The sequence below is a fragment of the Hetaerina americana genome, unplaced genomic scaffold, assembly GCF_022747635.1.
Source record: "Hetaerina americana unplaced genomic scaffold, ioHetAmer1.1.p SCAF_5, whole genome shotgun sequence".
Lineage (NCBI taxonomy): Eukaryota > Metazoa > Arthropoda > Insecta > Odonata > Calopterygidae > Hetaerina > Hetaerina americana.
The window spans coordinates 16,324,330-16,352,200 of record NW_027287095.1 but is presented as its reverse complement, the minus strand read 5'-3'; the positions used below and the strand labels follow the sequence as shown (position 1 = coordinate 16,352,200).

The following is a 27,871-nucleotide window of genomic DNA, read 5'->3' as shown; positions in this document are numbered from 1 at the left end:
GGCCCCATGGAGCCGCAGGACGGGGGCGGCGGAGGGAGCGGAGGAGTGGACGTGGTCACCTTCATGCACGCCCTCGGCAAGGTGCTCGTGGTCAAGATAATCGTCAAACTGGTGGCCACCATCCTTGCCCTCCTGATCCTGCCCAAGGTGAGTGTGGGGAAGGAGACGTAGAAGGGGCGGCGTATGTGTTCTACAATTCTGTGACAGTGAGGCAAATGAAAACTTGAAAAATTAAATATTTTGTATCCCATAATTTCTTGAATACTTAAGGTTCTCACTCGTGCAATTTTCATGTGTAGCCAAACCTCTTGGCGTATTTCAAGTATTTCAACGCTGCGAATGCTTACCGATACGTCTAGAAAAACCATAATGGCTTTAATTGAATCGCGTGTGGCGTAGAGGAAATAGATTCGTAAAACTTTGTTATGATTAACTTAGTAGCGTATCCAAAATATTAGAGCAGCTATGCCAGGAATCACTCACGGAGCGAAGGTTAAATTACAGATTGAACCTCTGGCATACATTGGAAGCATGTCATTTCATAATGATGTTAAATGTGTTTTATTACGCTCATCATGTTTCGGTTGGAGAGTTCATATAAATAAAATTAGAGAGGTTTTAGACGTAATTTTCCCAGGAAGGAAAAGGGATCACAAGAGCATTGTCCGTCCGCGGTCGGGTCATATTCGGGTCAAAATTAGTCTGGTGTGTCACCCCCTGCCACACACACTAGAGGTGGCTAGCAGGCTGCAGGCGTGCAGGCCTAAAATTAAAAAAAAAATAAAAAATAAATAAATAAAAAGAGCCTCGGCCGTCACAAAACGCCGGGGGTATACGGGAATTAGAACTTCTAGTCCAGGCGTCTTTGCCGTCAAATGGGAATACGTGAATGGCCATTCTGAACTTTCATTCTTCGATGAATTAAGGTACAAGGTGCAATCCGAAAGTAATTTATTGAACAGATTGGCGCAATAACTTAAACTTCTTCAAAGTACTGTCCTTGGACCTTTACACATTTTTCCAGCGACTCTGCCATGACCAGTACCCGCTCTGGAAGGTGTCTTCTCGCAAGGTCTTCGTCACGGCAAATCGGATCTCATCTATGGACGACAAACGGGTTCCTTTCAGGGCTGCCTTAAACCGAGAACAAAAAAAGTCTACTGGGGTGACGTCAGGACTATAGAGGGGTTGGGGCAGCGTTGGCATCTATTGTTTTGCTAGGAACCTGCGGGATTGTTGCGCGTTGTGGTAAGGCATGTTGTCGTGATGGAGTTACCAGGTTGCGGAGATTTCTTTTCTAGTCCTGATGACCATTTTCCGGAGTCTTTCCAGCATATCCACGTAGTCGGCAGCCTTAACTGTTGGTCCTTAAGGAACATTTTCCTAATGGACCACTGATTTACTGCCGAAAAAGCCAATGAGCGTTGTTTTCACTTTTGATTTGCTCATTATTGCTTTTTTGGGCTTGATCTTCGTGAACCTTTTCCCGGCCCTCCTTAAAGGCCTTTAACAACCTCTAAACTCATGAGTAGGGCAAAGCAGAGTCCCCGTAAGCCTCACGAATCATTTTGTTAGTGTCCTCAAGAGATATTTTCAGTTTAGCACAAAAATTAATCCCGTAACGTTGCTCGATCGTCGATTCCATTTTTTCGTGACACGGTCGGCGCAGAGAGACCTACAATAACTAACGCCCTGCCACTTTCACAGCTCGGAGAGCACTGAGACCGGTTTAGTGGCAAAGCTCAGTTTCCCCCCACCGACTCCAAGTGGTTTGATCCCACTCAGACCAATAGTAGCGGCACGGGTATTTCAACTGAATCACTTTAGGAACGCATCCAGTACGTTTCACTCACCCTTACTACGCAATAAACTAATAAGAGATCGCTGTTTCTCTGTAGTGCAGGTTGAAAGTGGAGTGGTCATGTTTACACTATTGTTGCTCCCTAATTCCAAACATTCGACGCCTTTCAATCGCCTCTAGGCGTTCGATGCGATGGTGCAGAGTCGCGTCAGGCGATCTTCGGTGCTTTCGGCAAGAAAGCGAGTTGACGCGCATAAAGCGAGGATCGCCAGCACAGACAGTATTACCACCCCCTCGGTACACCCCTTGTGTGTTTGCCTGGGCTGCTGGTTTCCGAAACTGCGATCGATTTTCATTCCGATTAATGCATGCGCAAACTTTCATAGTACCTATGCATACGAGGTCTGTCCAATAATTACGCAAACTGAGGCCATAAAAACTTTGTTTTGCAAAATTTAGTCTACATCGATTTTGCCCCCTTCAAAGTACTCTCCACTCGTCGCTTTGCACTTATTCCATCTTATTTTCCACTGTTAAAAGCACCCCTGGAAATCCTCGGCAGTTGAGCTTTTTAATTTTCGTTATTTGTTGCTTTATAATGTCCACATCTTCCCAGTGATGTCCCCTCATCACATTTTTGAATTTTGGGAATAGAAAAAAGTCGCAGGGAATGAGAACTGGCGAATAAGGATGATGATCAAGGATGGTGACTGAATTATTTGCCAGAAACTGGCGAACAATCAATGCTGAATTTTCGACAAGCAGTACAAACAAGAACAACAGAAACTAATATAATTGGCACCATACGCACTGCTCGACGATCCGCCAAGCACAGACGGCTCATTGGGTCTCAGGCAACTAGCGCTGCTAGTGGGCGGGGCTATGGTCCGCGTCATGGTCGCTAGATTGCACCAGTTCGTGCATTTATGGTACAGACCACGTGCATATGTGCACATTACCCTCCAAGCCAACGCTAGGGTGCTTGGCAGGACGTGATTGAACACCAGACTACATTTTACGCAAAATAACCTCTGCCCCGCCCAAAGCGCGGTCGGACTACGTTATTCTGATTACTTCTCGTTTGTGAGAAAAAATGGCATCTTCAATCTTTGTTCTACACTTAATGTCTATAACTTTATGTTTGTACATGATCCCGCCTACCGTATTGCGATGGGGGTAATAATACATTTTTATTCGAGCACTGTAGGGCTCTTTTTGATAGGAGTGTAGTTTCGGACAGCGTGTTGGTCAAATGCAGTGTTTCTAAAGTCCTCTTTCGCAAATAATTTAGCTTTAAATGTAGTAAGGGTCAGTACTTGAGATGCGTACAATAGTTCACTTAATATGAATCAGGTGACACCGCACGGAAAATTTTGATAGGCGTTTCTATAATAATCAGATGTTTAAAAAAACAAAGTCATGAAATATCATCATCTTATTCAAAATGCAGGCGCAGGAATTTGTAAACATTGAAAATTGGATGAGAAAGCTGATTATCCACTGACATCGCCAATAGTGAAATTTTCCCAAAAACCTTCTCCGTTTACGGAAATGACGGAACAAGTAGAATCGGATGCGGTGTCTTTATTGCAGTTAAAAGTTCTTGCGTCAGCAGGGCTGAGGTAATTCCAGGGAACGGTTTGGAAAGCGTTTGGTGCTCAATTAAAAGTCCTAAATCCAAAAGAATGTATAAATGCGAATTTTACAGGCCGCTGGACGACAAAGATAATTCAATACGAGAGATCTAGAATTATATCAGCAAATCAAAGGTTTCTCATCCCTTAAAAATGATTGTGACATATTAATCTATGGAGATTTCTATTAGCCATATCGTACATTGATTGGAGCACATATGTGAAATTTTGAAACGGGGTGAAGACAAAGATACCTGCGAAATTCTATTAAATTCCTTTACTCCATTCATCAACTTGTCGCTTCACCAATTCCGGGCGATAATATTCTTGATTTGTTAACAACGAAAGCACCCAAAAGTGTAGAACTAACTATAGAAAATATTACAAGAGTTTTAGTGACCACAGAGCAATAAATGCTAACTTGAAAGAAAAGTCGACGCGTCATATTGTGACGCAAACCCCTAAGGATTGTGCTTCAATTGTTTATTCCCGACGATATCGAATTTTCTACTGGTACTTGCTTCCCGATTCACCAAATTAAAACTTTCAAGCTGTGAAATTGTGTAATAAAATCGATACTATCGTTCATTTCGATTGATTGCGTTTCGAGTAATCCCATGGGCGTGGGCTCTCGAGGAGTGAGCCCCTTAAATGGGCCGCCCACTCGGAGATCGAGACGGCCGCTGCATTCCGAAGCAAGGTGAGGGCGTCACCCCCGGACGGGATCATCCCCCGACGCCCCCGTGCGCTCTCGATAAGGACGAGAGGGGAGGAATGAGAAGAAGGGACCCCTTTCCCCACCCCCGCATTTGTTGCCCCCTTTGCATGATGACGGGCTCTCCACCCCCGTTTTCACCAAACAACGCGCCGCGACAGTAGCGTGTGCCATATTATGGGTTTTGGCGTTTCCTGACGCAGTAGCGGGGATTTCATCAAATAGCCTAAGCATCTAAAGCCACAGACCCCATTTCAGATTATGTAGGTTATCAAGAGTGCAAACCTGCAGTTGCGGAAAATAATTAAGGTTTCTTTTGCCAGCAATCCAACGCCATTTACTCAGGAAAAACTTATGAAAAGCTACACAATATGCATATATTCTAGCATGCATTATATGCTCCATTAACGTCCGAAATTGTCAAATCGCTGCTCACGCGTTCATCTCGAACTTCTTGAGAGCGCGAGTTAGCGTACATAGTGTAAGTAAAGGAACGTGTGTTAATTGGTTAGGTTGGTACTTGCGGTAGCTCAGAGGGAGCGAGGCGTAAGCCGCACTAGGTCATCGGGAGCTGCTTGCTCTCGGCGAGCGACCTGCCCGGCAGGCGTGCCGCACCGTCTCCCGTGGTGCTCTGCAGCCGAGTCCAGGGTTGCCACATTGGGGCAGGGGCCGGAGACGATCCGGCCACCGTTTTCGTAAAAATAACTTTAATTTGACGGCGTCACTGGTGAAACCACTATGGCAGTCCTTCCAAACATTCATTTAGTTATCGATGGTGTTAGCTCAAATGCATTAAAGTCACTTCAGGCGTTATATTTTATTTGTATTGCATAGTAACCTAACAGCCACCACCAGGGTGTGTGGCAGGGGGTGATTATTCACCAGACTAATTTGACTCGAAATACTTTCCCTCCATAGCACGGTCGGACAACGGTATTGTTCACTTATCGTTCGCGGGAAAACTAATATCTTAACTCTGTTCTTACTATTAATCTCTCTAATTTTATTGACATGATCTCTCCTACCGTAGCACGATGGGGCTAATAACACATTTCAAGCATCGCTAAAGATTAACCCTTCCAGTTTGTGCAAGAGATTTAATCTTTAATTTAACCTTCGCTCTATTGCGTTTTTCCCAACCTAAATCCTGTAACAATTTTGATACGCAACTCAGTTTGTCATGACAATGCTTTAAAAATGTAGCTCCTCTATGCTGCACGCGATCCAATTCGGCGATCAATCCAATTTCATAAGGATCCCATATATGTACTAGCATCATATTCTAAAAACGGGCGGGTTAGCGGGCATCCTTCACCCGTCTCTAGCATGTTAGCCGAGAGGGTTTCAAAAGCATATCTGCCGTAACTATTTGCCAAATTACTAACTACGTAACTATTTACCAAGTGGTACCTAACGGTAGCACTAGGTAAGGAACTCGTTCCCGTTATAAATACTCTATTCAATGTATGAATATCAAGCGAAGCCGTGTATACTATGGATGCTCAGCGTGCCAGGCCGGCTCTACTACCCCCGACCGTGGGCGGGGTGAGCACCCTATTTACGCGTTCGCGTTACTACATTTCCAAAGCCGGCGCGCAATCCAATTGAATTTATTCCGTCTGTGGAATGATATTTGATTAAAGTTATAAAAGTGCTACCATATGTTTTACAAATATTTCTCCAAATTATTTTAAATAATTACCTCGGGGTTTAATAGTTTCTTCAGATTCTTCGAATGGCATTCTCCTCTGAAGTGTTTGGTAACATTTCTAATCGGTTCTTGTATTTCCAAAATGGCCACGGCAGTACTTTTCGGGTTCCTTCATCGAAGAAACGGTTCGATTGTGAGGAGAGGGATTTAATTGAAAATTTCAATGTGCGTATTACATTGCTGGAAAGTCTTTCCCGACAGCCATCTTGTCGTTAACTGGGTTAACTAATGATGGTTATTTTTCGCACGTATCTTCAATTCAAAGGAATTCTCGTCTTTTATAAGGCCGTGGGGGCAGGGAACATTCCTGTGCACCTTTTAAGGTTTATCAATGTAGGAGGGGTAGTTTTTATGACTAATTCGTATCATTTATGCGAGAGGAGTTTGGCCGGAACACTTTGTGAGATCAGTGTTAGTTCCTATTCCGAAAAAGGTGAAGGCTACATCATGTGAGGACTGCAGAGAAATAAGTTTGATTTCCCACGCAGCTAAAGTCGATCTCAGGATCATCAAAAAAAAGGATGGAGATCAGGGTAAATGATTACTTAGGGGATGGTAAGTTTGGGCTTAGGAAGGGGAGAGGCACGCGTGATGCCATTGTAGTAATGAGGTCACTGAGAGGAATATAGAGTACAATCAGGTCGTGTTTGCCTGTTTTGTAGATTTTGAAATGGCGTTTGATAGAGTGAATTGGGATAAACTAATGAGTACATTGTAGAGCATAGGAATAGATTGGAGGGAATGGAGGCTAATCCGCAACCTGTACATGTCTCAGACTGCTCAGGTGCGAGTGGGGAACGGGGAGTCCGAATGAGCAGTGTTAGGAAGGGGTGTAAGGCAGGGTTGTCCATTATCACCGGTGCTGTTGAAAGTATATGTGGAGGAAAAGATTAAAGAGGTATGGGAAGAACTGGAGAAAGGAATGAAAGTCGGCGGGGAATTCATAAAATCAGTTAGATTTACTGATGACCAAGATATAGTTTAGGGGTTAGCTAGCCAAGGGGATGCTAACATTGCTGATTGAATTGGATATTCAGTGTGATAGATATGGAATCAGACACTCTATATATATTAAAGAAAGGTATGCTGTGTTCTAGAAAGAGAAAGGATAAAATAAACATCTAAATAGGAGGGCAAAAACTAAAGATAGTGGAACAGTATACGAATATCGGAAGTGTTTTGAACCAAAATGGTCAAAGTAGATGGGACAAATGGAGAAGAATTGCGTTTGGCAAAGAAGCTTTCACAAGGAGGAGGGAGTTGATGACGGGGACGTTGAGTAAGGATGTTATGAAAAGATTCGTCAAAACTTTGCTTTGGAGCGTAGTTGTATACGGCGTAGAGGGATGTGGAGAAGGATGGAGAAGGTGGAGTGGACTGAAAGAAAACTAGTGAGAAGGTGCTAGTTATGGTGGGGGAGCGAAGGGGATATTTGGGGAGAAATCCTGAGGAGGCACCAAAAAGGGATGTAAAGTATATTGATCAGCAGTGGGATGTTGAAGACTGCGAAATCAGGGAGATTGTTAATAAAACGAGGAAGGGGCAGAAATAGAGGATAGGGATGTTGGATGGAATGAGGGGAGGAAGTATACAGAGATGAAGAGAAATTGTTGTAGAGTAGGCATGATGGGTTGTGTTTTGTTAAGAGAAAAAATATTTATTTGGTAGTTGCGTCCATCCAAAGCTTTCCTTATTCGGTATTTATTACCTATACTAATAATTTCATTAGCGTCGGCGCCTCCGTCATGATCTCACTCACTCGCTCTCGCTCTTTGGAGACACTCCAGCCAAATCGGGGTGCGCGGGAAACCAGTTCCTCTGAACCCCAGGCGGTTTTCCCCGAGACACCAGCAACTACTTATGTTGTTTCTTGTATCTTTGGAAGATTGCGTCTAGACGTATTAGGTTTCCCTACCAACGCATTTGGTCCACATCGGACGCGCATAAAAGGCGTAGAATCAAGGCAGTTGGCTCGCGAAGCAAGCTTGTCTTGTCAACTCGGCGCAGTGTGGGCACTTTTCACAGGTACGGGAAGGCGTACTTTATCTGTCACAAGCGAGGAAGGGGAATTATAAATTACTGTTCCGTGGAGATGAGCGTTATCATCGAAACCAGATCTGGGACGGGAGGTTATTTCTCGCATTTGCGTGCCTTCACTTGCGGTCTGGCTCCTCCAGTCCGGATTCCCGTAGTCGCGATCCGAGTAGCAGGGCGCGGGCGTGCCTCCAGGCGGAGATTGCCGCCTTTCATGCCATCCAATAAATTGCACGTTTGAGGTTTTGAGGGGGGTGGGGAGTGACACAATTTGACAACGGAGTAATATGAAATAAACCTGAAGAGACGTGACCACCTTTTCGCAATCGTTAAAAAGATGCCAAAGGAATGTGTTTGGTTTACCTTCGAAACCAAAGATAAAGTAAATATGGCCCCACATTGCATGGGGCCACCCGAATGAAATAGGAATGGAGCACGGCTTATGCACAAAGCAAGACCCAACCTCTATTCCCTACTAATTGCAAAAAATCACAATTTTAAGATTCGCTGGAAGTCAGCCATCTACTGCATAATGTGCATGGATGTATAAGAGTTTTTGTAAGTATATGTGTGTTTATGTATTTACAAATATATATATATATATATATATACTCATATATACAGAAACATATATAAGGAAAAGGGATAGGAACACGTATAAAGGACGAACACAATAGAGGTGGGGAAAGCGGAATCGAACGGATCACAAGAGTAAAAATATTTCTTCAACCGGGACTCGAACACCGGATCTTTCCACTTGCCGGGCGGATGCTCTTAACCACTTGAGCTATCGAGGATATGTAATTTACCCTGAGGAAATATTTTTACTCTTGTGATCCGTTCGATTCCGCCTTCCCCACCTCTATTGTGTTCGTCCTTTATACGTGTTCCTATCCCTTTTCCTTATATATGTTTCTGTATATATGAGTATTTATTCGCCGTTTGGCGGGATTTCGTGTTTATATATATATATATATATAAATATATGAATATATATATATATATATATATATATATATATATATATATATATATATATATATATATATATATATATATATATATATATATATATACACGAGGGTCATCCGGAAAGTAGTACCCGTTCGTGAAATAAAGACACAAAAGTAAATATTAACAAACATAAAAAATTTTATTTGAAAGAGGATACTTTAAACTACTTCACAACATAATCTCCAAGCAAATTAAGGCATTTGTCATAACGTGTGACAAGTTTCTGTATTCCTGCTGCATAGTCCTTCGCCGCCAGCTCATTGAGATACGCGAGGGACCCATCTTGCACAAATTTTTGCATAATGCAGATGGTGTTTAACAATTTCATGAACAATTGTTCGAGAAACATTGGGAAAATGCTCACAGATGTCATCAATTGTGACGCGCCGATCGTTCCTCACGAATTCGTCAACTGAGCTCACCAGTTGGTCTGTAATGACAGACGGTCTCCCCGAACGCTCATCGTCGTGTGTGTTCCCCCTCCCCATGTTGAAGTTGCGACACCACCGCCGAACAGACGACTCGTCCATTACATTGTCTCCATACACCTCCTTTAATTGGCGATGAATATCACATGGGCGAACGTTTCTTGCATTGAGGAATTTAATCACTGCCCTCACTTCACAACTGGCGGCGTTCTCAATTTTTTTAAACATTGTAAACAATCACAGAAACAACACAGGCAATGCTAGCGTCACGCAACTTGGCTCAGAGAAGGCAGACAAGCCACTGAAGCTATCTAACCTCGTCCAGCGGCTACTCGCGTCGTCAGCACTTCATGCGGCACGAACGGGTACTACTTTCCGGATGACCCTCGTGTGTATATATATATATATATATATATATATATATATTATTAGGTAATCTACCGGTTAAGGTAGGTTTTGGATGGACACAGCTACTAGATAAATATTTTGTGCTTCCTAACAAAATATAAAATCCAGTATCCAACTCTACATCAGACCCCTCTTCATCTCTGAGTACTTTCTTCCTCCCTTCATCCCATCCAACATCCCTATCCTGTTCCTTCCCTTTCCTCGTTTGCCTAACATTTCTCCCCTCTATTACAGTCTTCAACATCCCGCTGCCGATCAATACCCCCTTCATCCACTTTTCCTGCCTCCATAGGATTTCTCCCAACAAACCCCTCTCTTCGCCCACCATACCCAGTACTTCCTAGTTTGTTTTCTTCTCTGTCCATTTCACCTTCTCCATTCTTCTCCACACCCACATTTCAAAAGCCTCCAGTCTACGTCTATCCTCCTGCTTCAATGACCACGTTTCCGCGCCGTACATACGTAGCTACGCCTGTAGCTACGCTCCATATCAAAGTTTTTACGATTCTTCTCCGAATATCCTTACTCAACGTCCCTTAAGGTTACTTTTTCTATCGTCATTTTATTATTGTAGGAAATCAACCAAATACAGGTGTACACGTGGAAGGTCTCTTGCAAGTGCCATTAACTGCTTATTGCATGCTTTCCTCTACATTTATCTACATTACGTGTTTTCTTTTTCAGTTCGTCAATTATTCTGTCTTATGCATTCCGTAAAGGCATTCCATTTCTCTCACTCTCCATCTTACATTCTCTTGTCTATCACGGCCTTACATTCATTTCCAAACCATATTTCCTGGATTTAGTTTTTCATTTCACCTTCCTATCCTTGCCCACAATATTCGTACGTAAAATCTTCCTCAGTCCTACCCACTTTCTCCTTCCTTCTCCATATCGGTATATCAAGAGTCTCCTTATATTTACACATCCTCGTGCCTCGAAGGCCATATTTTACCCATGCATCGCTACGCTCAATGTTATAAGGTTTCAACAAATCTTATTGTTTTTATTCTTCATCCAGCGCACCCACCAAGTAATCTATGAGCACACGAAAAGAGAACGCAGTTACTGGAGAGGTTGGGACCATTTTGTTTTTGTTCGAAAATTTTGCACAGTTATGATATGACCAGTAATCGTAAGTCAACTTAAATACGTAAATGTCACAACCCACAGGGGGGTATGCATCTGAGTTGAACCTTGCCCTTGAGCATTCGTGTCGACGTTCGGTTAAGACTGGCAGTGGATTATCATTTATATATGTGTTCGGGCGTGTGGGTATCCATTAGAATAACTAATATATGTAACAATTCCCATGTTTGTCCGTGTCCACGCCATAACTGGTTTTAAATTATTATTTCAGTAATCTGTTAATCCGTTTCCGTGTGCCTGTACGTTTGCGTTGAATGCATGCGAACGCCAATTTGACTGAAGAAACAAGGTTTATGTAATGTTCCCCACTCAAGTGCTGATAATTTTCAGCGTTTTTTTGCCTTCGTTAGTGGCTTTACCAGGGTTCACTTAACCCGGCGTCGACCCTGACAAAGTCTCCGATGGAGGGCGGGAAACGAGTATTCTCAAAATTGTTTCGGAGCATTACCAAGATCTCTTCATTCAACAACTGACTGCGTTAGTTTCAATCAGGAAACGCAGATGGTGTGGTTGGTGCCCTCCGTGACGATGGCCGTTCGCGTGAAGCATTATCGGGACTAAACGTTTCGCTCTCGTTGCTGCGATCATCTTCAGGAATGAAGTGACTTCGCTTAGCGGAGTCGTTCGCCACAGCGCGGGAGGAGCGATCAACCCCGATAATGCTCCCCACGCGCGAGGCGAGTGAATATTGACGTGATGCGGTCTCCTCCCTCAGATCAAGGACAAGAAGAAGCGCAAGCCGAACGGGCACAAACCGCACCACCGCCCTCAGGCGGAGGAGGAGGAAGATGAGGACGAGGAAGATGAGGAGGATGAGGAGGAGGAGGATGACGATGATGAGGAGCGGAGGGCGGCCAGGGGCGGCGCCAGGGCCATTCGGACCGCCCTACTCCACAGCATTGAGACCAGTGAGTACGGCCGACCCATCCCTTTCCCCCACCGGTATGTTTAAGAGGGGGGCCCGACCAAACCCACCCCCTGGGGTAACATGTATTCGTTCAGTTTATATTTATTATTAATTTATTTACATTTGTGAATCCAGTCTTGTATTATTTTTTGCGGCCATCACGTTATCTTTCAAGTGTGAGCTCTGGCCAATAAATTCGCGAATTGAGGCCATAAAAACTTCATTTTGCAAAATTAAGTCTACATCGATTTTGTCCCCTTAAAAGTTCTCTCCATTAGTTGCTATACACTTATTCCATCTTCTTTTCCACTGTTTAACCCTTGGAAGTCCTCGGCAGTTTGGCTTTTTAGTTGCCAGGCCATTTCTTGCTTTATTATGTCCACATCTTCCCAGTGATGTCCCCTCATCACATTTTTGCATTTTGAAATTAGGGAAAAGTCGCAAGTCGCGAAGCACAGACGGCTCATTGGGTCTCAGGCAACTAGCGCCGCTAGTGGGCGGGGCTATAGTCCGCGTTTCTATCGCCGCCATATTGCACCAGTTCGCGTATTTATTGGGCAGACTGCTATTCCTCGCATGTAGGGGTAATAGTAAATTTCAATCTTATGCAATGGGCGGGTTTCCTCATGCTTACCAGTTATTTCGCATACTCTTTGGATTGAATGCCAAGTGCGTTAGTTCATCATCTGGCCCTTCTTCCATAATGTGTCTCAGCCGCGTCCTCCACTTGCGGCCTCGATTGAAGAACTTCTGCATGCAAGAGATCGTTCTGCTTAACTATTTGTGTAAGTTCAGAGTAATCATTTTTTAATGTCTTCGTTTTAACCTTTAATTGTACTGCTAATGCGTAGATTTTAATTTTGCAGTTCAGAATTTAAAAAAAACATGTATTTGAAGGACCCATTCCCATTAATATCGGTCGACTAATCGAAGAGTACTTCTTCAATGGGATCCATTCTTCTGGCCCTCCTCTGTGCTACGATTTACGTCTGTCTTCGGGCGTCGCGTCGCCGATCGCAAGTGTCATCCGTCAGTGCATGATGGTGCCTACGTGTGGGAGTGGGTCCTGGTGCGTCTATCGATCCGTGGCGATTTCGATCGAAGTCCCTGCATTTCCCACGGATTTGCATTCTGTGGATGTTCCGGCATGATTCGCTCTCTTCCCACTCCAAACGGAAGCCGGCGACCGCAGAGAACGCACTTCGCCTCTCCAGGATATGCGGAAGCGGGAGTCGCGGACATTTCCTTCGATGATAACGCTGCGCATCACGCGGGACCGATGCCTCCTCCTCCCGCTTCCCCTGTCGCTGATCACGGCTGGGATGTCCGTGAGGGAAGGGGGAAATAAAGGGGGAGGGGGGGAGAGGTTCCCCGAAAGGAAGAACACTACCGCCCAAAGAATGGAAAACAAGTTGGGAACTTGTGTCCTTAAGTGGCGCCGAGTGGCAGCATCGTGAGACGTGGGCTGACGCAGAAAGTACTTTGCGGTGGAATTCGGCGGAAACGATTCCTATTGGCTAACTGTGGACTGACGTCAGCAAAGACATTGTTGCGAGCGCTTCATCAAGCATCGCCCCGTTCTTTTCAGTTGATCGATAGCAATGATCGATAGATATTCCTTAGTTAATCAATAAGGATTCATTAAATGCTTCGTAGGTGGGGTTCAAAGGCAAATCATTTGCCCTTGGACCGGATGTGACAGTCAGTGTCGCCTAAGCCTTTGGATACGTCTACAGTCGCGCTATTAGTGGCTGTCATTTACTTCGCAGTTGGTACCAGTGGCGAGAGCACCTATGTGCATCATAGTTCAGTCTATGTCGACCCGCAAACACCACGTAGGCATTTAAAAGTGTCAAGAATTGGTCATTGATGTGGAAAACTTAGCTTTCCCAGTGAGTTTGGGTGTTGCATATGACACTTGGCGCCAATGAAACATTTCGATATCGGAAGTTTAATTTATGAGCTATGAACTGATGATTGGAAGAACAATTCTAACAATTCAAATGTGAAAAAGCAGGTTAATAAATAATGAAGGACGACAACAAATATTTGTTAAAACTTCGGATTTGGGGAATCATACATGGGTGATAATCTAAGTGACCTTGGGAATAAATCGACTGCCAGGGCAAATTTCAATGTAATAGCATTTATATATTTTGATAATAGTTATTCATAGAGTGAAGAAAGATTTTTACTTTCCATTGCATCTTTTTCATTGAAAATGGTGATTTATTGTTGTTTAAGTTTATTGAGTCGAGGTAATATAGTTAAGAACGATAAATTCCACAGTATTTTGATATGTCAATTACTACATTACGGAATAAATTTATTAAAAGGTAGTCTTCGTGAATTGCGGTTAAATTGAAGTACAGGTATCGTTTGGCCCCCAGTGTCCGTCGCAATTACTGCGAGCGCCGGCCGCTACGGAGCCCTCTTCAGGAGGGAAGACGGATCTTTCGCAGGGATAAATTCACTGCGGAAAAAGGTTAGAAAACAATCTCAGCTGGTATAAGGATAGTTTAAGGTCACGAACGATATAATAGAAAACCTAGTTTTTCTATTTCTGCCATGGAGATTTTGAAAACAACTTAAGAGTTCATTTTCGACCGTTTTTGGATATTTGCAAGATAAAACTCCGTAATTTTTCCTCAAATTAAATAGGCGTTTAAAAAATTGCGTGTCCATGAAGATGTCGATCATGTAAGAATGCATCGAGTATGGGAGAATGCGCTCGGATATTGTGTTTCTACAATACGGGATGTCAATTCCCCGCCGTGTCGCGCCGGTTATCGACCACACAAAGGCGCCCTCGTGTCCAACGCCGTCGTGGTGGACGCGGACGGACGGACGGATGTACGCACTGGACGAGACGGGCCGAGACGCCACTCGAGAATCCTCCAACCAGAATCATTGGCGAACATGTTGTGGTGACGTAATTTTGCGGATACCGAGCGTTTGACATGGCGTAAACAGCGATGGATTCTGCGAATTTCTTCGTTTGGGAAAATCATAAATTTTCCCGAAATAAGAAGATAGCTGAAATGACATCGGGGCTTCGGCGGTGGCTGCTCGATTATGATGAATTGTTAAATATCAGATTAATCGCAATCGCAGTGAGTTATTACTGGTGATGTGAAATTAAATATACTATTTACGAAGCTCTGCCGCCGCAGCCCTCTATGCCCCCCTTCCAAGGGAAACGCGAATAATTACGTTCTTTCGGGGAAAATGTTTTTTTGGAACGTATCGGCTCAAGTGGTGCGCATTGCAGCGGCTGAGGCGCGCACTTAATATATATACATCATAGGGAATATCGTCAACTTATAGTTATCAATAAAAAATAATCGAGAGAGAAACTTAAATTTTTATTTGCTATTCTTAAGATATATCTTAAACATAGTCATCATCCAGAATTATTCATTTCTCCCGGTGTTTCATGACCTTTCGAAGGCCGTCATTGTAGAACTCGCCAGATTGCCACGAAATGCATTGTTCCACCTCTTGAACGATGTCATTTGTGGTGTCAAATCTCCAATCCCCGCAATATTTTCTTGAGTCCTGATAGTAAGAAAAAGTTGCTTAGGGCGTTATCGGGAGAATAGGGCGGATGTAGCAGCAATTCAAGGCAACATCGCTTTGATTGCCGGTCGCGCCGTGTTTGCTTCTGAAAAGAAGTCCGCAGTGGTGGAGATCTGCGTGCTGACACCTTTGACGTGTGTAGTTCTTCGTGAATAATTTTTCACACCGCAATACCGCAACTAATATTAGTCTCATTCATGATCATTCGGACGGTTGCTCTTCGCTCTAATACATGACCAAATGAAGTGACGACTCTAGAAACGGCGAAGAAAATCTACAAAGTGATACTGGATAATCGTCGACTGAAAGTGCACAAGCAGGTAGACATAGTAGGCATTTAAAAAAGTGCGGTACATCGCATGTTAACTGAAAATGTGGACATGAGAAAGCTGGGTGCAAGATGGGTGCCGCGTTTGCTCATACTCGAGCAAAACCAGTGCCGTGAAGATCAAGTTCAATTGAGTGTTTAACAAAGTTTCACAATAACAAAGCAGAATTTTTGCGCCGTTTCGTAACCATAGATGAAACATGGGTCCATTACTTCACAACCGAGACAAAAGAACAATCCAAACAATGGATTCAAAAGGGACAACCGGTTCCAAAGAAGGCGAAGACCGTTTCATCTGCAGGCAAGGTCATGGCGTCGGTTTTTTGGGATGCGTGTGGCGGAGGAAAAACTATCAATTATGCGAACTTATTGCGACGTTTGAGCGAAGAAATCCAGCAAAAGCGCCAGCATTTGGCTGAGAAGAAAGTATTGTTTCATCAAGACAATGCACCAACTCACAAATCCGTTATTGAAACAGCCAAAATTCATGAATTAAAGTTTGAATTGCTACCTCATGCACCCAATTCGCCAGATTTAGCCCCCTCGGATTATTTTCTGTTCGCAAACTTGAAAAAATGGCGCCGCGGTACGATTTTTAAACCATGAAGAAGTGAGGTCGGCAGTTAATGGCTATTTTGAGGAGCTAGGCAGTTCTTAATATATAAAGGGTATCGGACTCATTGAACATCGCTGGGAAAAGTGTATAGAGCTGAAAGGAGATTATATTGAAAAATAAATACATGTTTTCCAAAATTTTTGTGTTTTCTTTGTTGGGTCGGGTACTTCTGGGATTACCCTCGTAAATAGAAAAATTCCACACCTTGTCCCGAAGCTCCCTACCCAGTCTCAGCGGGGGGGGGGGGGAGCGGTCAGCACTCTCCCTCTTGCCTCAAGTCAACGCAGAAGATGACTCGTGTCCATCCCCTTATTTATGTGCCCAGCCCAGTCATGAGGAAGAGCGAGGCCTTGAGTTTCGACCAATCACGAGCGATAACATAATGCTATAAAATTTGGAGACTTCTAATTGCTCATCTTAAGGAATGAAACCCGTGGCATCTCTATGAACGATACCTGCAAGGATATTGGCATTGCCTTTTTATTTTTTATTTTTCGTTCTAATGTTGGGAGATCTCTCTGGAGTTTGTGTAACCCTAATCTCATAAATTTCACTCATACATTAACGATAAATGCAGCTCCGTCCTTTGGCTGTTTTAATACCAGCATTTCACATGCCAGCGTCCCTGTAGTTATTCCTTGAAAAAATACAAATTTTTCTTTACCATGGAGTCTAATGGGCGATGCTTTCAGGGAAAACATCGCCTGAAAAGGTGGAGGAATCCTCCATTAGGAACACTCATTTAATGAAGTGCTGTAGGATTTCGTTATTGTGGAAAATACAGGGATTCCCTCGTTGACTTGAAATTTGACTAGATTCGCGTTGACTTTTCCTATTTCTCGTCGGGAATGGGAATATGCCGGTATCACTCGAATGCGTTTAGCAGCCGTTGGTCCGTTTTTCAGTAATCTGTTGATCAATAAATGCGATGAAACTATTTGCTGCAACTTTCTAAATTGATTGATGGAGGAAGAACGTGCTTTAGAAGTTCATTTCTCGCATAGCATATATTCCAAGGCATGGCAAAAAAAGAAACTCTGCGATACCACAATTTATTTATTATTACTTAGGACTATGGTTTGGCTCTTATCGAGCTGCGCCCATCGGTCATTTGGTCAGGCCAGAGGAGGATGCGGTAACGCTGCGCGGAAACACCCAAACCATGGTCCTAAATGATAATTAATAAATTGTGCAATCACAGAGTTTCTTTTTTTTGACATTCCTTGGAATACGTAAAGATCCACATGGTTACTAAGACTTAGATGACATATAAATTAGTGATTGGTATTTATGTATAATGAAAATGACTTGATCCCCGAGCACTCGAAACTTCCTTGGAAAAAAAATGCAAGGGTTCCATAGCGTAGAAATCATTCGCCTTGACCGGGACTCGAACCCGAACACCCTTAATTTCTGGCCGCGTGCCGCAACCAAAGGCGTCCTCTATACGTATGATTGACTGCTACACTGAAATTATCACATTTTAATGCACAGTAGCGGATAACTTCATTATAGTTACTGTCGCAACTCCTCTCGCTGTTCTTTGAATATATTAGCAACATTTGAGTTTTGCAATGTCAATATGATCCTTTTTCAGATAATATCCTTCAGAAATGTCAAGTGAAATGTAATTTTATTTTGAGTACGTAAATCTATCAGTAAAGAGTATTTATTTCCGTGAAGGTTCTCCGACGAACGACCTTAATTTCATCTTCTCACGTTTGTCGTGAACCGGTCTTTAGTAGTCCGACACTTTTTCCATCACTGATTGCATGAATAGTGGCGACTGCTCGTTAGGTAACTTCTATGCTATGCCAAAAGTTTAACGACCCCCCTTCAACTGCCGCTTGTTAAATTGTCATAGCTATTTCATCGCGCTTAACCAGAACTTATGGACACATCAGTACAGTTGCCCTGATGATATATTCATGAAAAATGTGGCTAGAATGCATTCAACTGAGTGTTGGGAAAGAAAAGGGAAGTCTATTTAAACGAGCACAAATTAGTATTTAGACGAGGTGGGTGACCGAGAGAAGATACATTGAACTCGTTGATCTGGTGAAAGCTTTTGGCAGCGTGGACCGGAATATGATCCGAAGCCCCCTATAGGATATCGGAATGAACTTCGACGACAGAAAACTGATACTTGCTCTCTCGATACTACCATGCCCAATAAATACGCGAACTGAGGCCATAAATACTTTATTTTGCAAAATGCAGTGTACATTTATTTTGTTCCTTCCATTTATTCTCCATTCGTTGCTATGCACTTATTCCATCTTCTTTTCCACTTTTTTAAGCACCATTGGAAGTCCTCGGCAGTTAGGCTTTTTAGTTGTGTCGTCGTTTCTGGCTTAATTGTGTCCACATCTTCCCCGTGATGTCCCCTCATCACATTTTTGCATTTTGGGAATAGGAAAAAGCCGCTGGGGGCGAGATCTGGCGAATAAGGGGGATGATCAAGGATGGTGATTGAATTTTTTGCCACAAACTGGCGAACAATCAATGCTGAATGTGAACGATTTTTGCACACATTTTTCCCAAAACCCAAATTTTCGGTTACAATAGTTTGCAATGTTGATTTTTCTAAATTCAGTTCATCAGCTATCATTCAGACAGTTTTTCGACGATCGGTAAGGACAAGGGACCGCACACGATCAATGTTGTCGTCAACACAGGGGGTTGGTGGTTGTCCCGGCCTTGCATCATTCGTGGCGTCTTATAGGCCATATTTAAAACGCTTATTCCACTTGAAAACAGACGTTTTCTTCAGAGTATTATCACCTTAAACAGCTGACAACATTTCCGTAATTTCTTGATAACTTTTACCGCACTTCACTAAAAAACTTGATGTTGCTTCGTTTCTCCGCGATTTCGTTAATTTCCATCGTAGACAAAAAGTAAAAACAAGGACAACAGAAACTAGCATAACTGGCGCCATACGCACAGCTCGACGATCCGCCAAGCACTGACGGCTCATTGGTTCTCAGACAACTAGCACCGCTAGAGGGTGGGGCTATAGTCCCCTTCATGACCGTCAGATTGCATCTGTTCGTGTATTTTTTGGGAAGACAACGTATGTAGAGATCGGTGATTAGATGCCATGAAATCAGGGATGAAGTCAAAGTTAAGGAAGGAGTAAGGCAGGTCAAGGTAATTATCACCATTGATATTTAATATTATGCACATTGCGAGAGCAATTAACGAGAGCTAAGAAAAGATAAAGAGGGTATTTGTTCGAATACTCAGAGAAAGGATAAGTATGCTGCGATTTGGGGACACCATACGCGGGTCGTTCAGTAAGTCTTAATCTACATCCGATTCGGCTTTGATCTCTTTCTGTGCTAAGCCTTTTAAATAGAAGTGTTTAAATGTCGCACGTTTAACTCACTTTTTTCCAATTTTTCTAAATAAACAAAAGTTCGTTGCTTTAATAGACTATGAAAATGAAACCATGGATATAGCGGAATATTTAGCAGCAGTTTCACAGGAGAGGAGGATTACTAGAAGAAGCAAACCTTTTTCGATACTGTGAACACCATCTCTCGGATTTTCTAAGGTATTATTGAAGGACTCGCGTAGCCACTAAGGAGAAGGGATGGAAAAAACCTCAAGATAAACGAGATTAAAACTTTTTATCCATCCCTTACAAGGTTTGGGCAACTAACTTGAAAAACTAAGGTATGAAAATCTGCAAAGTGTGCAATCGAAGATGGGAAGATGTCTCCAAGTGAGACTGGAGAGGGAGCTTAGGGACAAGTGGTAGAATTTTTCTATTTATGCAACAGAGTCACTGATGATGGAAGAAGTAAGAGGGTTGTAGTAAGGACAATAGGAATGGTGAGTACGGTCTTCAATCAATAGACACAGCGACTATCGAAAAATGTAACCATTAAAACAGTAATCAACCCGAAGGTAGGTGATATTAGAGTTCACCCAGTACTAAGCCCAACGAAGCGTGAAATTTGCACATCAGGGTAATAAAGGGGAGCTGGTTTATTTCACTGTGCCTGTTATGATTTCCCAGGAAGATCTGGCACCTGGAAAAATGACGCAGCTTGAGTGTAGCTGAGGGTGCCCAGAGTCAGAGAGGGATGCCCGGAAAACGAACCCGGACCCTCCGGTCGCTAGTCCAACGCTCTACGAACCCCTCGGACTACAGCGATCCGCTCTCTATGCTTCGTCCACAGTTGTGTATCGCCGGAGCAACTCGTCAGGATTGCATTGGGAAAATACCAAACCAGCCTCCGAATCCACACACGATTGCGGCACCCAGAAATAATTGACCCACCGAGATACGCTTTCGCACCCAACTTTTCGTTCAAAATTGAAAACACTGTACGTATCTCGTGATACGTGTGCCGAAGGCTTAAAATATTTCGCGAACTTCGATCACTGAAAACCATAGTGTGTATTTTGTCAACCATTTCGGAGGAAGTCACTCCCGACAATGTTCATCATTTGTGGGTGTACGGCCAAGTTTTGGACTCATTTACGCCACTGTAAGCAGTCGTAAACATGGGAGAAGATGTAGGACAGTTAGGCCAAGGAACACATAGATTGAAGAAGTGCTGTTGGACCAAACCTCGGATTGTTAATCCGAGACGGTGGCGATCCGGGAGTAAGTGGCCATCGGGAGACCATCTACCGGCCGTTATCTCCCGTTAAGGACGATTCCAGATCCCTTTCTTCAAACTGCCAAACCAACATCTCCATCCTTCTCAGGCACTCCAATTTGGCAGACCTCTGCTCATTTTCCAGGGTTGGGTGAATTATTTCTTTCATTTATTTTTTGCTAGTTACCCTGATAGAGTTCTCTGAAGTCCCCCTCCACCAGGACCACCAATCCGAACGAGTTACGTTCCCCGAGTCAAGAGGCAAGTACCGCGGGAAACATTCGTCGCAGGACGCGAGGTTATAAATTCCCTTGAAATGCGCAAAATAAGTATATTCAATAAATGAAGAGGAACCCTTGATACTAGTTCGAATTATGCTGGAGGTATTTCTGTCCTAATATACTAAGTGAGTTCTAATGAATTGCTACATCTTCGCGAGTAAAAGGAATGCCTTCCCTTTCTCGCCGTCTCTTTGACCGCTTCCAGCTTCCCAGAAATAATTGACCCACCATCGGTTGGGTCCTCACACAACGGGCATAGGACGACACTTGCAAATTGCGTCAATTTTGATCACCCTCATGCAACCCTAGGAATGTAAGTTCCACATTTGAAATAAAACATGCCAGTAGCACTATGGACGTTGCGCGAGTGGCAGAAAGACCGATTCGTCGCGGGACCCTTTCCGATTTCACAGCCGTTGGAAACCGTTGAATTTTCCGGTGCCAGCCCGAGCACAGCGAGACCAAAGGATAAGGTATTGTGTTGGTTGGTTTGATGCCCATTTATCAAATTCAGACATTCTGTTCAAGCCGTCGTGTATGTGCTAATGTCGGACACTCTAGATCAAGGTGTAAGTTTTGTATAGTCGTCTCTTAGATCTGGGACACCCTAAGGAGTCCTGACCGACAAATGCGTCTCGTTATATCCCAGCGATGTGAGTTCCTGGGAAGTCTCCCTGGAATCACGTGGTGATAGTTCTGGTCATAAAGAGTATCGCCTCTTTTTGAAATATGAGGTGTGTCCGAAAAGTATCCGACCTTTTTATACTGCGTTTTTAATTATTATTTTTTCTATTGTGAGGGTGTTGTGCGCTACGAATTTGCTCCAAGAGGTCAGACGAACAACAAAGAATATTACGTTGAAGTTCTGAAAAGATTGCGTGATGCCGTGAGAAGAAAACTACCGCGTATCTGGTCAAGCGGTGACTGCCTTCTTCACCACGATAACGCGCCAGCGCATTCATCGAACCTTGATCAGTAATTTTTGGCGAAACACAAGATTGCACAGCTTCTCCAGCGTCCGTACAGTCCCGACTTAGCTCCCTGCGACTTTTGGATGCTCCCAAAATTGAAAGTGGCGCTCAAAGGAAAGCGGTTCGACAACATAGAGTAATGCGACGCGCGAGCTGAAGGCCATTCCAAAATCTGCGTTCGAGGACTGCTTTAAGATGTGGACGCACCGCCGGGAGCGTGTGGTTCAATCAAATAAGGTCTTTGAAGAATTCTCTCCGAGCGATATTGAAGGACTCGTAAATTCACTCGTGGCCCCGAGGAACGGTTCCTCAGGGGATGGAATCGTTTTGGCGCAGTCGATTGATTAATTAGCTTCGTCCACTCCGCTCAACGAGCCCGTCGAAATGGACCTGTGGAATCGTTTCGACGCAACCTCTCAACAACCAAAAGTACTTTCTCCGGCAAACGTACTTTTTTGTTGGGTTAAATCACATCGCAGTTTAAGTAGAAAACGACTCTGGTGTTTTAGAGCCTTAATCTGGAATCACCAGCATAACTTAAAAGAGTCGACGAATGCCTGGGCCTGGGCGTCGTCGGTTGAAGTTGATTTGAGATGAGGGGGAAGGGGACAACTGTGAATGGGTTCACCGCCGGGAGGGTGGAGGGGTGGGGTTTGGGAAAGGCGAGGATATTCATCGGCGAGTGAGTCTTCGGGAAGAGGGGGTTCATTAATTGTATTGCCTCATATTAACAAAAAAATAAAAAAAGTCTAAAGTTCATTGAGCGAAAGTTGTTTAAACGAAGGCCCTCGCTACACGAAACTCCCTCAAAGGTCATTAAGGGGTTCTATTTTTGGCCAAGAAGTTGATACCACCGCTAACACTGGCCATTTAAAAAGTTTTAAAATTTTAAAATAAAAAATATATTGAAAAATGGAACTCCATTAATTTGCTGAATATGTCATCATTCGGATGCAAATCTCTGTCGTTGCAAAGTGCTCCTCTTCGGTTCGATCGATTCGCCTTTGTTCTCCCCTTTTGCCACCCCGCCTTCCCCCATCTCTTTCCCCTCCCGAACTGCATTTAACGAAAGCCCCAATTCTCACTCCCCCAGGATGCCCTTTCCTCGGGAATGACCCCCTGAAAATTTGGTAATTTTCGTGCCTCACCTCTGTATAATCATCACATCTCTCTGTTTAGAGTTTGTTCCCTTACATCATGCCTAAGCATAGTGTATTGCGGAATCCAAATAATATTCTGCCCAAGAAAAACTTCGTCTATTTACTTTTTGCAATCTCTGCATTACCGCAAAAAGAATTGAAACTTTTTTTAAAATTCCAAGAACATTATTTACGTCACACGACCGGTTCCTCCAGTTACGACGTATACTGAACCAGTCTCAAAATATATCTTGCTGTGACGAAAGGGGGAAAAGTTAAGCCCAGCTCAAAACATTTTTTGACATGTTTTTAAAATAAATTACTGTGGAAATTTCGAAAGTTTAATAAGTATTATTACTTTTATATTGTTTCCGGATTTCTCCACTAGTAGTCGTTGTCAAGGAATTATATGTTTGGAATTCGAAATTACGGGGAGATTGCGGGCGGAAATTCACCTCGAGTAAAAATTAGTTTTCACTCGTCTCCACTCCCGCGCTCACTTCTATTTTTTCCCATCTCAAAAGCAGAGATTGAAGTTGTCGTCTGTCTCATCATAGTTTACCGGGAAATGGATCTTAAACGTCGCCACCGTGGTCGAGAAAACATGGCTGGCCTTGGGAAGAAGTTGGACGAATGCCTCCATCTATCATGGCAGGAAATTCTCCGCGAAAAATGCTCTGTTTTGATGTAAAGTGGATTTCCTCCCAACTTCGCCTGTTTTTCAGAAACATCGCGGGGATGTGAATCAACCAGTAATAATTCTAAACTAAAACTCCAGTTTTCTCCGAGAAAATTAGTGCACGGGCTCTAAAAACCAAATCAAAATCACTGAAAATTAAAGCAACGAAGAAACTTGAATTTCGTGTGCATTTTCGCTTTTCTTGTGCACTAGGTAATGATTTTGAGAGAATCAATAGGAAAGAAACAGGTCGACTAAAATTTCCCTTCGAGGGATCGAAAAGCAATCAAATGTTTACTCGTTCGAGTCAAGATAGTTAAAATTCGTTCCGTATTACCGACTTTCCGGAGAAACAGGCGTTTTGACCCACTATGCTTCTTAGGATGCAGTCACGCTACACGTGAATTATCTAGGGGAAATTATCATTGTTGCTAATTAGGGGATGTTCTTAAATTGAAAATGATCGTTTTTTGTCTTTTTTCCTTCCTCCCCCTCGCACCCTCTGCCCTATTCGAAACATTTAAACGCTCCTCTTCCTCCCTCTTGCGTAATTATTGACGTTGCCTTGTAGATCAAATGAGTACCTTTTGCGAAGAAAAAAGTGTTATTTATAATTGACGGAAGTTTTTTTTTAATCATTTCATTTATAAATTTTCTACTGAAAAGTAAACAAACTTGAAATAAATTTTGTTTTTATTTTTTTAAATTCTTGCCGCAATATAGAATAAACGCGTTGAAATTAAAAAGACGACTTTTGTAACATGTTGATAAAAATTTTCTGGAATATTTCTGAAGCGGCTCACTCATTTCCGAGTAATTGCGCAGTGTTTTCTCCGGTGATCAAGGATGATTAAAATTCTTACTACATAAAAAAGTGGCTAAAGCCATAATAATCCTCACGTAAGATTTCTTGTGAACTCCCTTCGTACGGGCCACAGTGTGATGCCCCCCCTCCCACTAATCCTTGTGCTAATTAATGAGAGCCTCCTATGACCCTTGTCGATTCAAGCCGTCTCCCTCTTGACTCTCCCCAGGCTCGTGGGACCCGCGGCTGCTTGATCTGGCGAGCAGGGTGTTCCAGGGGATCCACAGGTGGACGCCCTCGGAAGAAGCGGACGACGGAGACAGGTGAGGCGGGAGAGCATTGGGGGCGGGGGGTGTGTACATTGGATCGCTATGAGGAGAGCGGTCTCTTACGACGCATATTTTTCGACTTTATCACATATTTTTCAATTTTATGTATGGGTTCATTAGGAGTCGTATGGAAGTTCCCAGGGTTATCTCGCAGGTTGAAGGAGACGCGTTGTACCTGGGTCCGATTGGTGGCTCACTTTTTTTTTGCCCTTCCGGTGCCTTTTCATTTGCCAGTGAGGAACGAGATCCCGATTCCAGCGAGGTTCCTTGCCGAGCGGGCGGAATCAGTCCACTTCGAAACAAAAGTCATCCACTTTCCTCTGCCGGCAAAATGTCGGGTAGATCGTCGGGGTTAGCTCTAGCAGCATGCCTATTGGCGTCTTGCCTTTGCAAAATGAGTGCTAAATGCACTCTCGGCCTTTCATCGCCGCAATTAGCGAGGGGGCGGGGTCGCCCACACTGCGAGAGGTCCTGTTCCCTCCATTCTTCTCCTTCTTCTCTTTGGCTGTTGGGAGAAATTCAAAGAGAGGAGGAGAAGTGAATGCCCGAGACGTTTTGATGGACCTTTGACAACCTTCCCTCTTTGATCTTTGCCCTACTTGTTCGGATTGTCCTGCCGTAGAAAATGTTAATAAAAGAAGGGCAAAAATTCTTATTCCTTACATGTTGAGGATGGACTTCGAGCTTACCATAAAATTCGAGAATGGACGAATATTTAGGGAATTTTTGCGCGAAACTAAAAAAAAATCAACATTCCAGCGACTTCACCAATAAGACTTCCCAAATTGGTCTCCGATTTCTCTACAAGGATAAACGAACTAAGCAACCGTGACTTACTAAATGAAGCTAACATTATGTATCCATACTAAAAAGAAAGACTCGTACTTTTCCACAGATTTTATTATACGGTACAACGCGTTTCACCGACTTGCGGCATCATCAGGTACAAATTTGCAAAACAGACAGAGCAAGAATATATACCCTCAGGACAGAGTGGGGGCGGGGAGGGTTGGAAGGATTTGAGAGGGGTGGGGGCTCGCAGGTGCGTTGATGGATTGTTTTGACCATTTCCAGGCTAGTTTTTCTGAGAGGAGTGGGGAGGGGTATGGGAATAATTGCTCATTACAAAGTGTCGTGTTGGGGTTTACCAAGTATTTAGTATGGATATTAAATACTTCCACGAAGTGAAGCCTGAAACAATAGAATATACTAACATTATGTGTCCATGCACTCTCGCCAGTACGTGCAAAATAACGAATTTTGGTTGCGAAATAGTTCCCCGAACCATATCTTTCGAGTAAAACGTGTGTTTTAGGTTTGGGTGCTTTTTCTAAAAGTTATTTCAAAGTTATTTCATTTCTCTTCGGTGAATGGGAAATAGAAAATTATCTAATTTTAAGTGTATAAATGATAATTAATTTGATTCACTTCATTTTAAAATGTGAGGATATTGATGGGAAACGGTTCATCGGGGATGTAATAATCATTTGTTTGACTCTATTTGAAAATTTAAACGGTTTATCGAGCGTAAATGTAAAGTTTTATTTTTAAACTTTATGCTTGATATTAACCATGAATTGCGATCCTTAATTTTGAAGACGTTTGTTTACTTGGAGTAAAAACATCCGCTTCGTGATTAACCAGAGCCGATTGACTAAGGAGAGCATCTGGTAGGGGTCAACCTCCTGCTAAAACATCATTAGAGCTTGCATTTCTCACGGCGGAACTATTTCTTTTAAAAATCCCGCAACGTTTCAATACCACTGTCGATATTCCCAATTTTCAGCTGCGACGGCATTTGCTTCTATCTGTGAAAAGATTGAAATGGCTTTGGTCGCCTTCGTTTAAAATGTAATTTCATTTCCCTGGCACCTAGCTAGTTACTTGAGGTCAACTTGCGAGTGGGGTCTTGCAGACGGTCTCAGAATGGCATAGGGAGACCCTAAATGCTTGTGGGTGGAGGAGGGTTATACGGTGACTGCCGAAACGAGTACTCGTGACGACGAACCCTGGGGTTTTTTGTTGTCGTTCCAGTGCTGATGCGTGGACGGCCGACGCCCGACCACCGACGCTTGCATCCTGACGACGGCGCCGCGTGACACGACGTGACACGACGCCGAGAAAACAAAAGAGGGAGGGCGGGAGGAAGTGCGGAGCTCGAGGGCGGGGCTCCGTCGATCTATCGATCGAATGGACGAATGCTTTTCAATCGATCGATGTGTATCGATCCCTCCCATCCCTTTCGACCCTCGGGGTGTTTTGTTAGTCCCTTTTCTTCTCCCCCCTCACCCTCCCTTCTCTCCCTCTCCCGAGGAACCCCCTTCCCCCGATTGCGGAGGAGAAGAGGAGGGCTTCGGACGCCAGGGAGGGACCACGAAAGACCAAGGACATCTCAGAGAACTCACTCAAGACCATGTTGTCAAAGTTATTTCTTTTATTTTAATTTATTTATGTATTTATTTATTTATTTTCCTGTTTATTTCGAGATGAAAGCAAACTTATCTCTTTGTTTTGTGTAAAAACTTTTTTACTATTGTTAAAATAAAAAAAATTGAACATCCATTTTATTTTTTGTCTAAAAAATATATAAATGTATAAATTATATGTATCTATACTTATGATTTAGTTTATCTTCTTTTTTATTTTTTATTCATCTATTTATTTTTTGTGTTATGAAAACCGGCGACTTTTTTTAAATCTTATACACATGACCAATGACTCAAAAAG

General features: G+C 43.3%; 1 protein-coding gene across 1 annotated transcript; it reads left to right on the top strand.

The window, feature by feature from the left end:
• On the top strand, positions 1–27,681 carry LOC139694215 (uncharacterized). The gene is made up of 4 exons (XM_071592660.1): positions 1–147; positions 11,610–11,802; positions 25,045–25,138; positions 27,179–27,681. The coding sequence occupies exons 1-4, from the start codon at positions 7–9 to the stop codon at positions 27,225–27,227; spliced, it is 477 nt and encodes a 158-aa protein (XP_071448761.1). The 5' UTR covers positions 1–6; the 3' UTR covers positions 27,228–27,681.
• Positions 27,682–27,871: the final 190 nt, after the last annotated feature.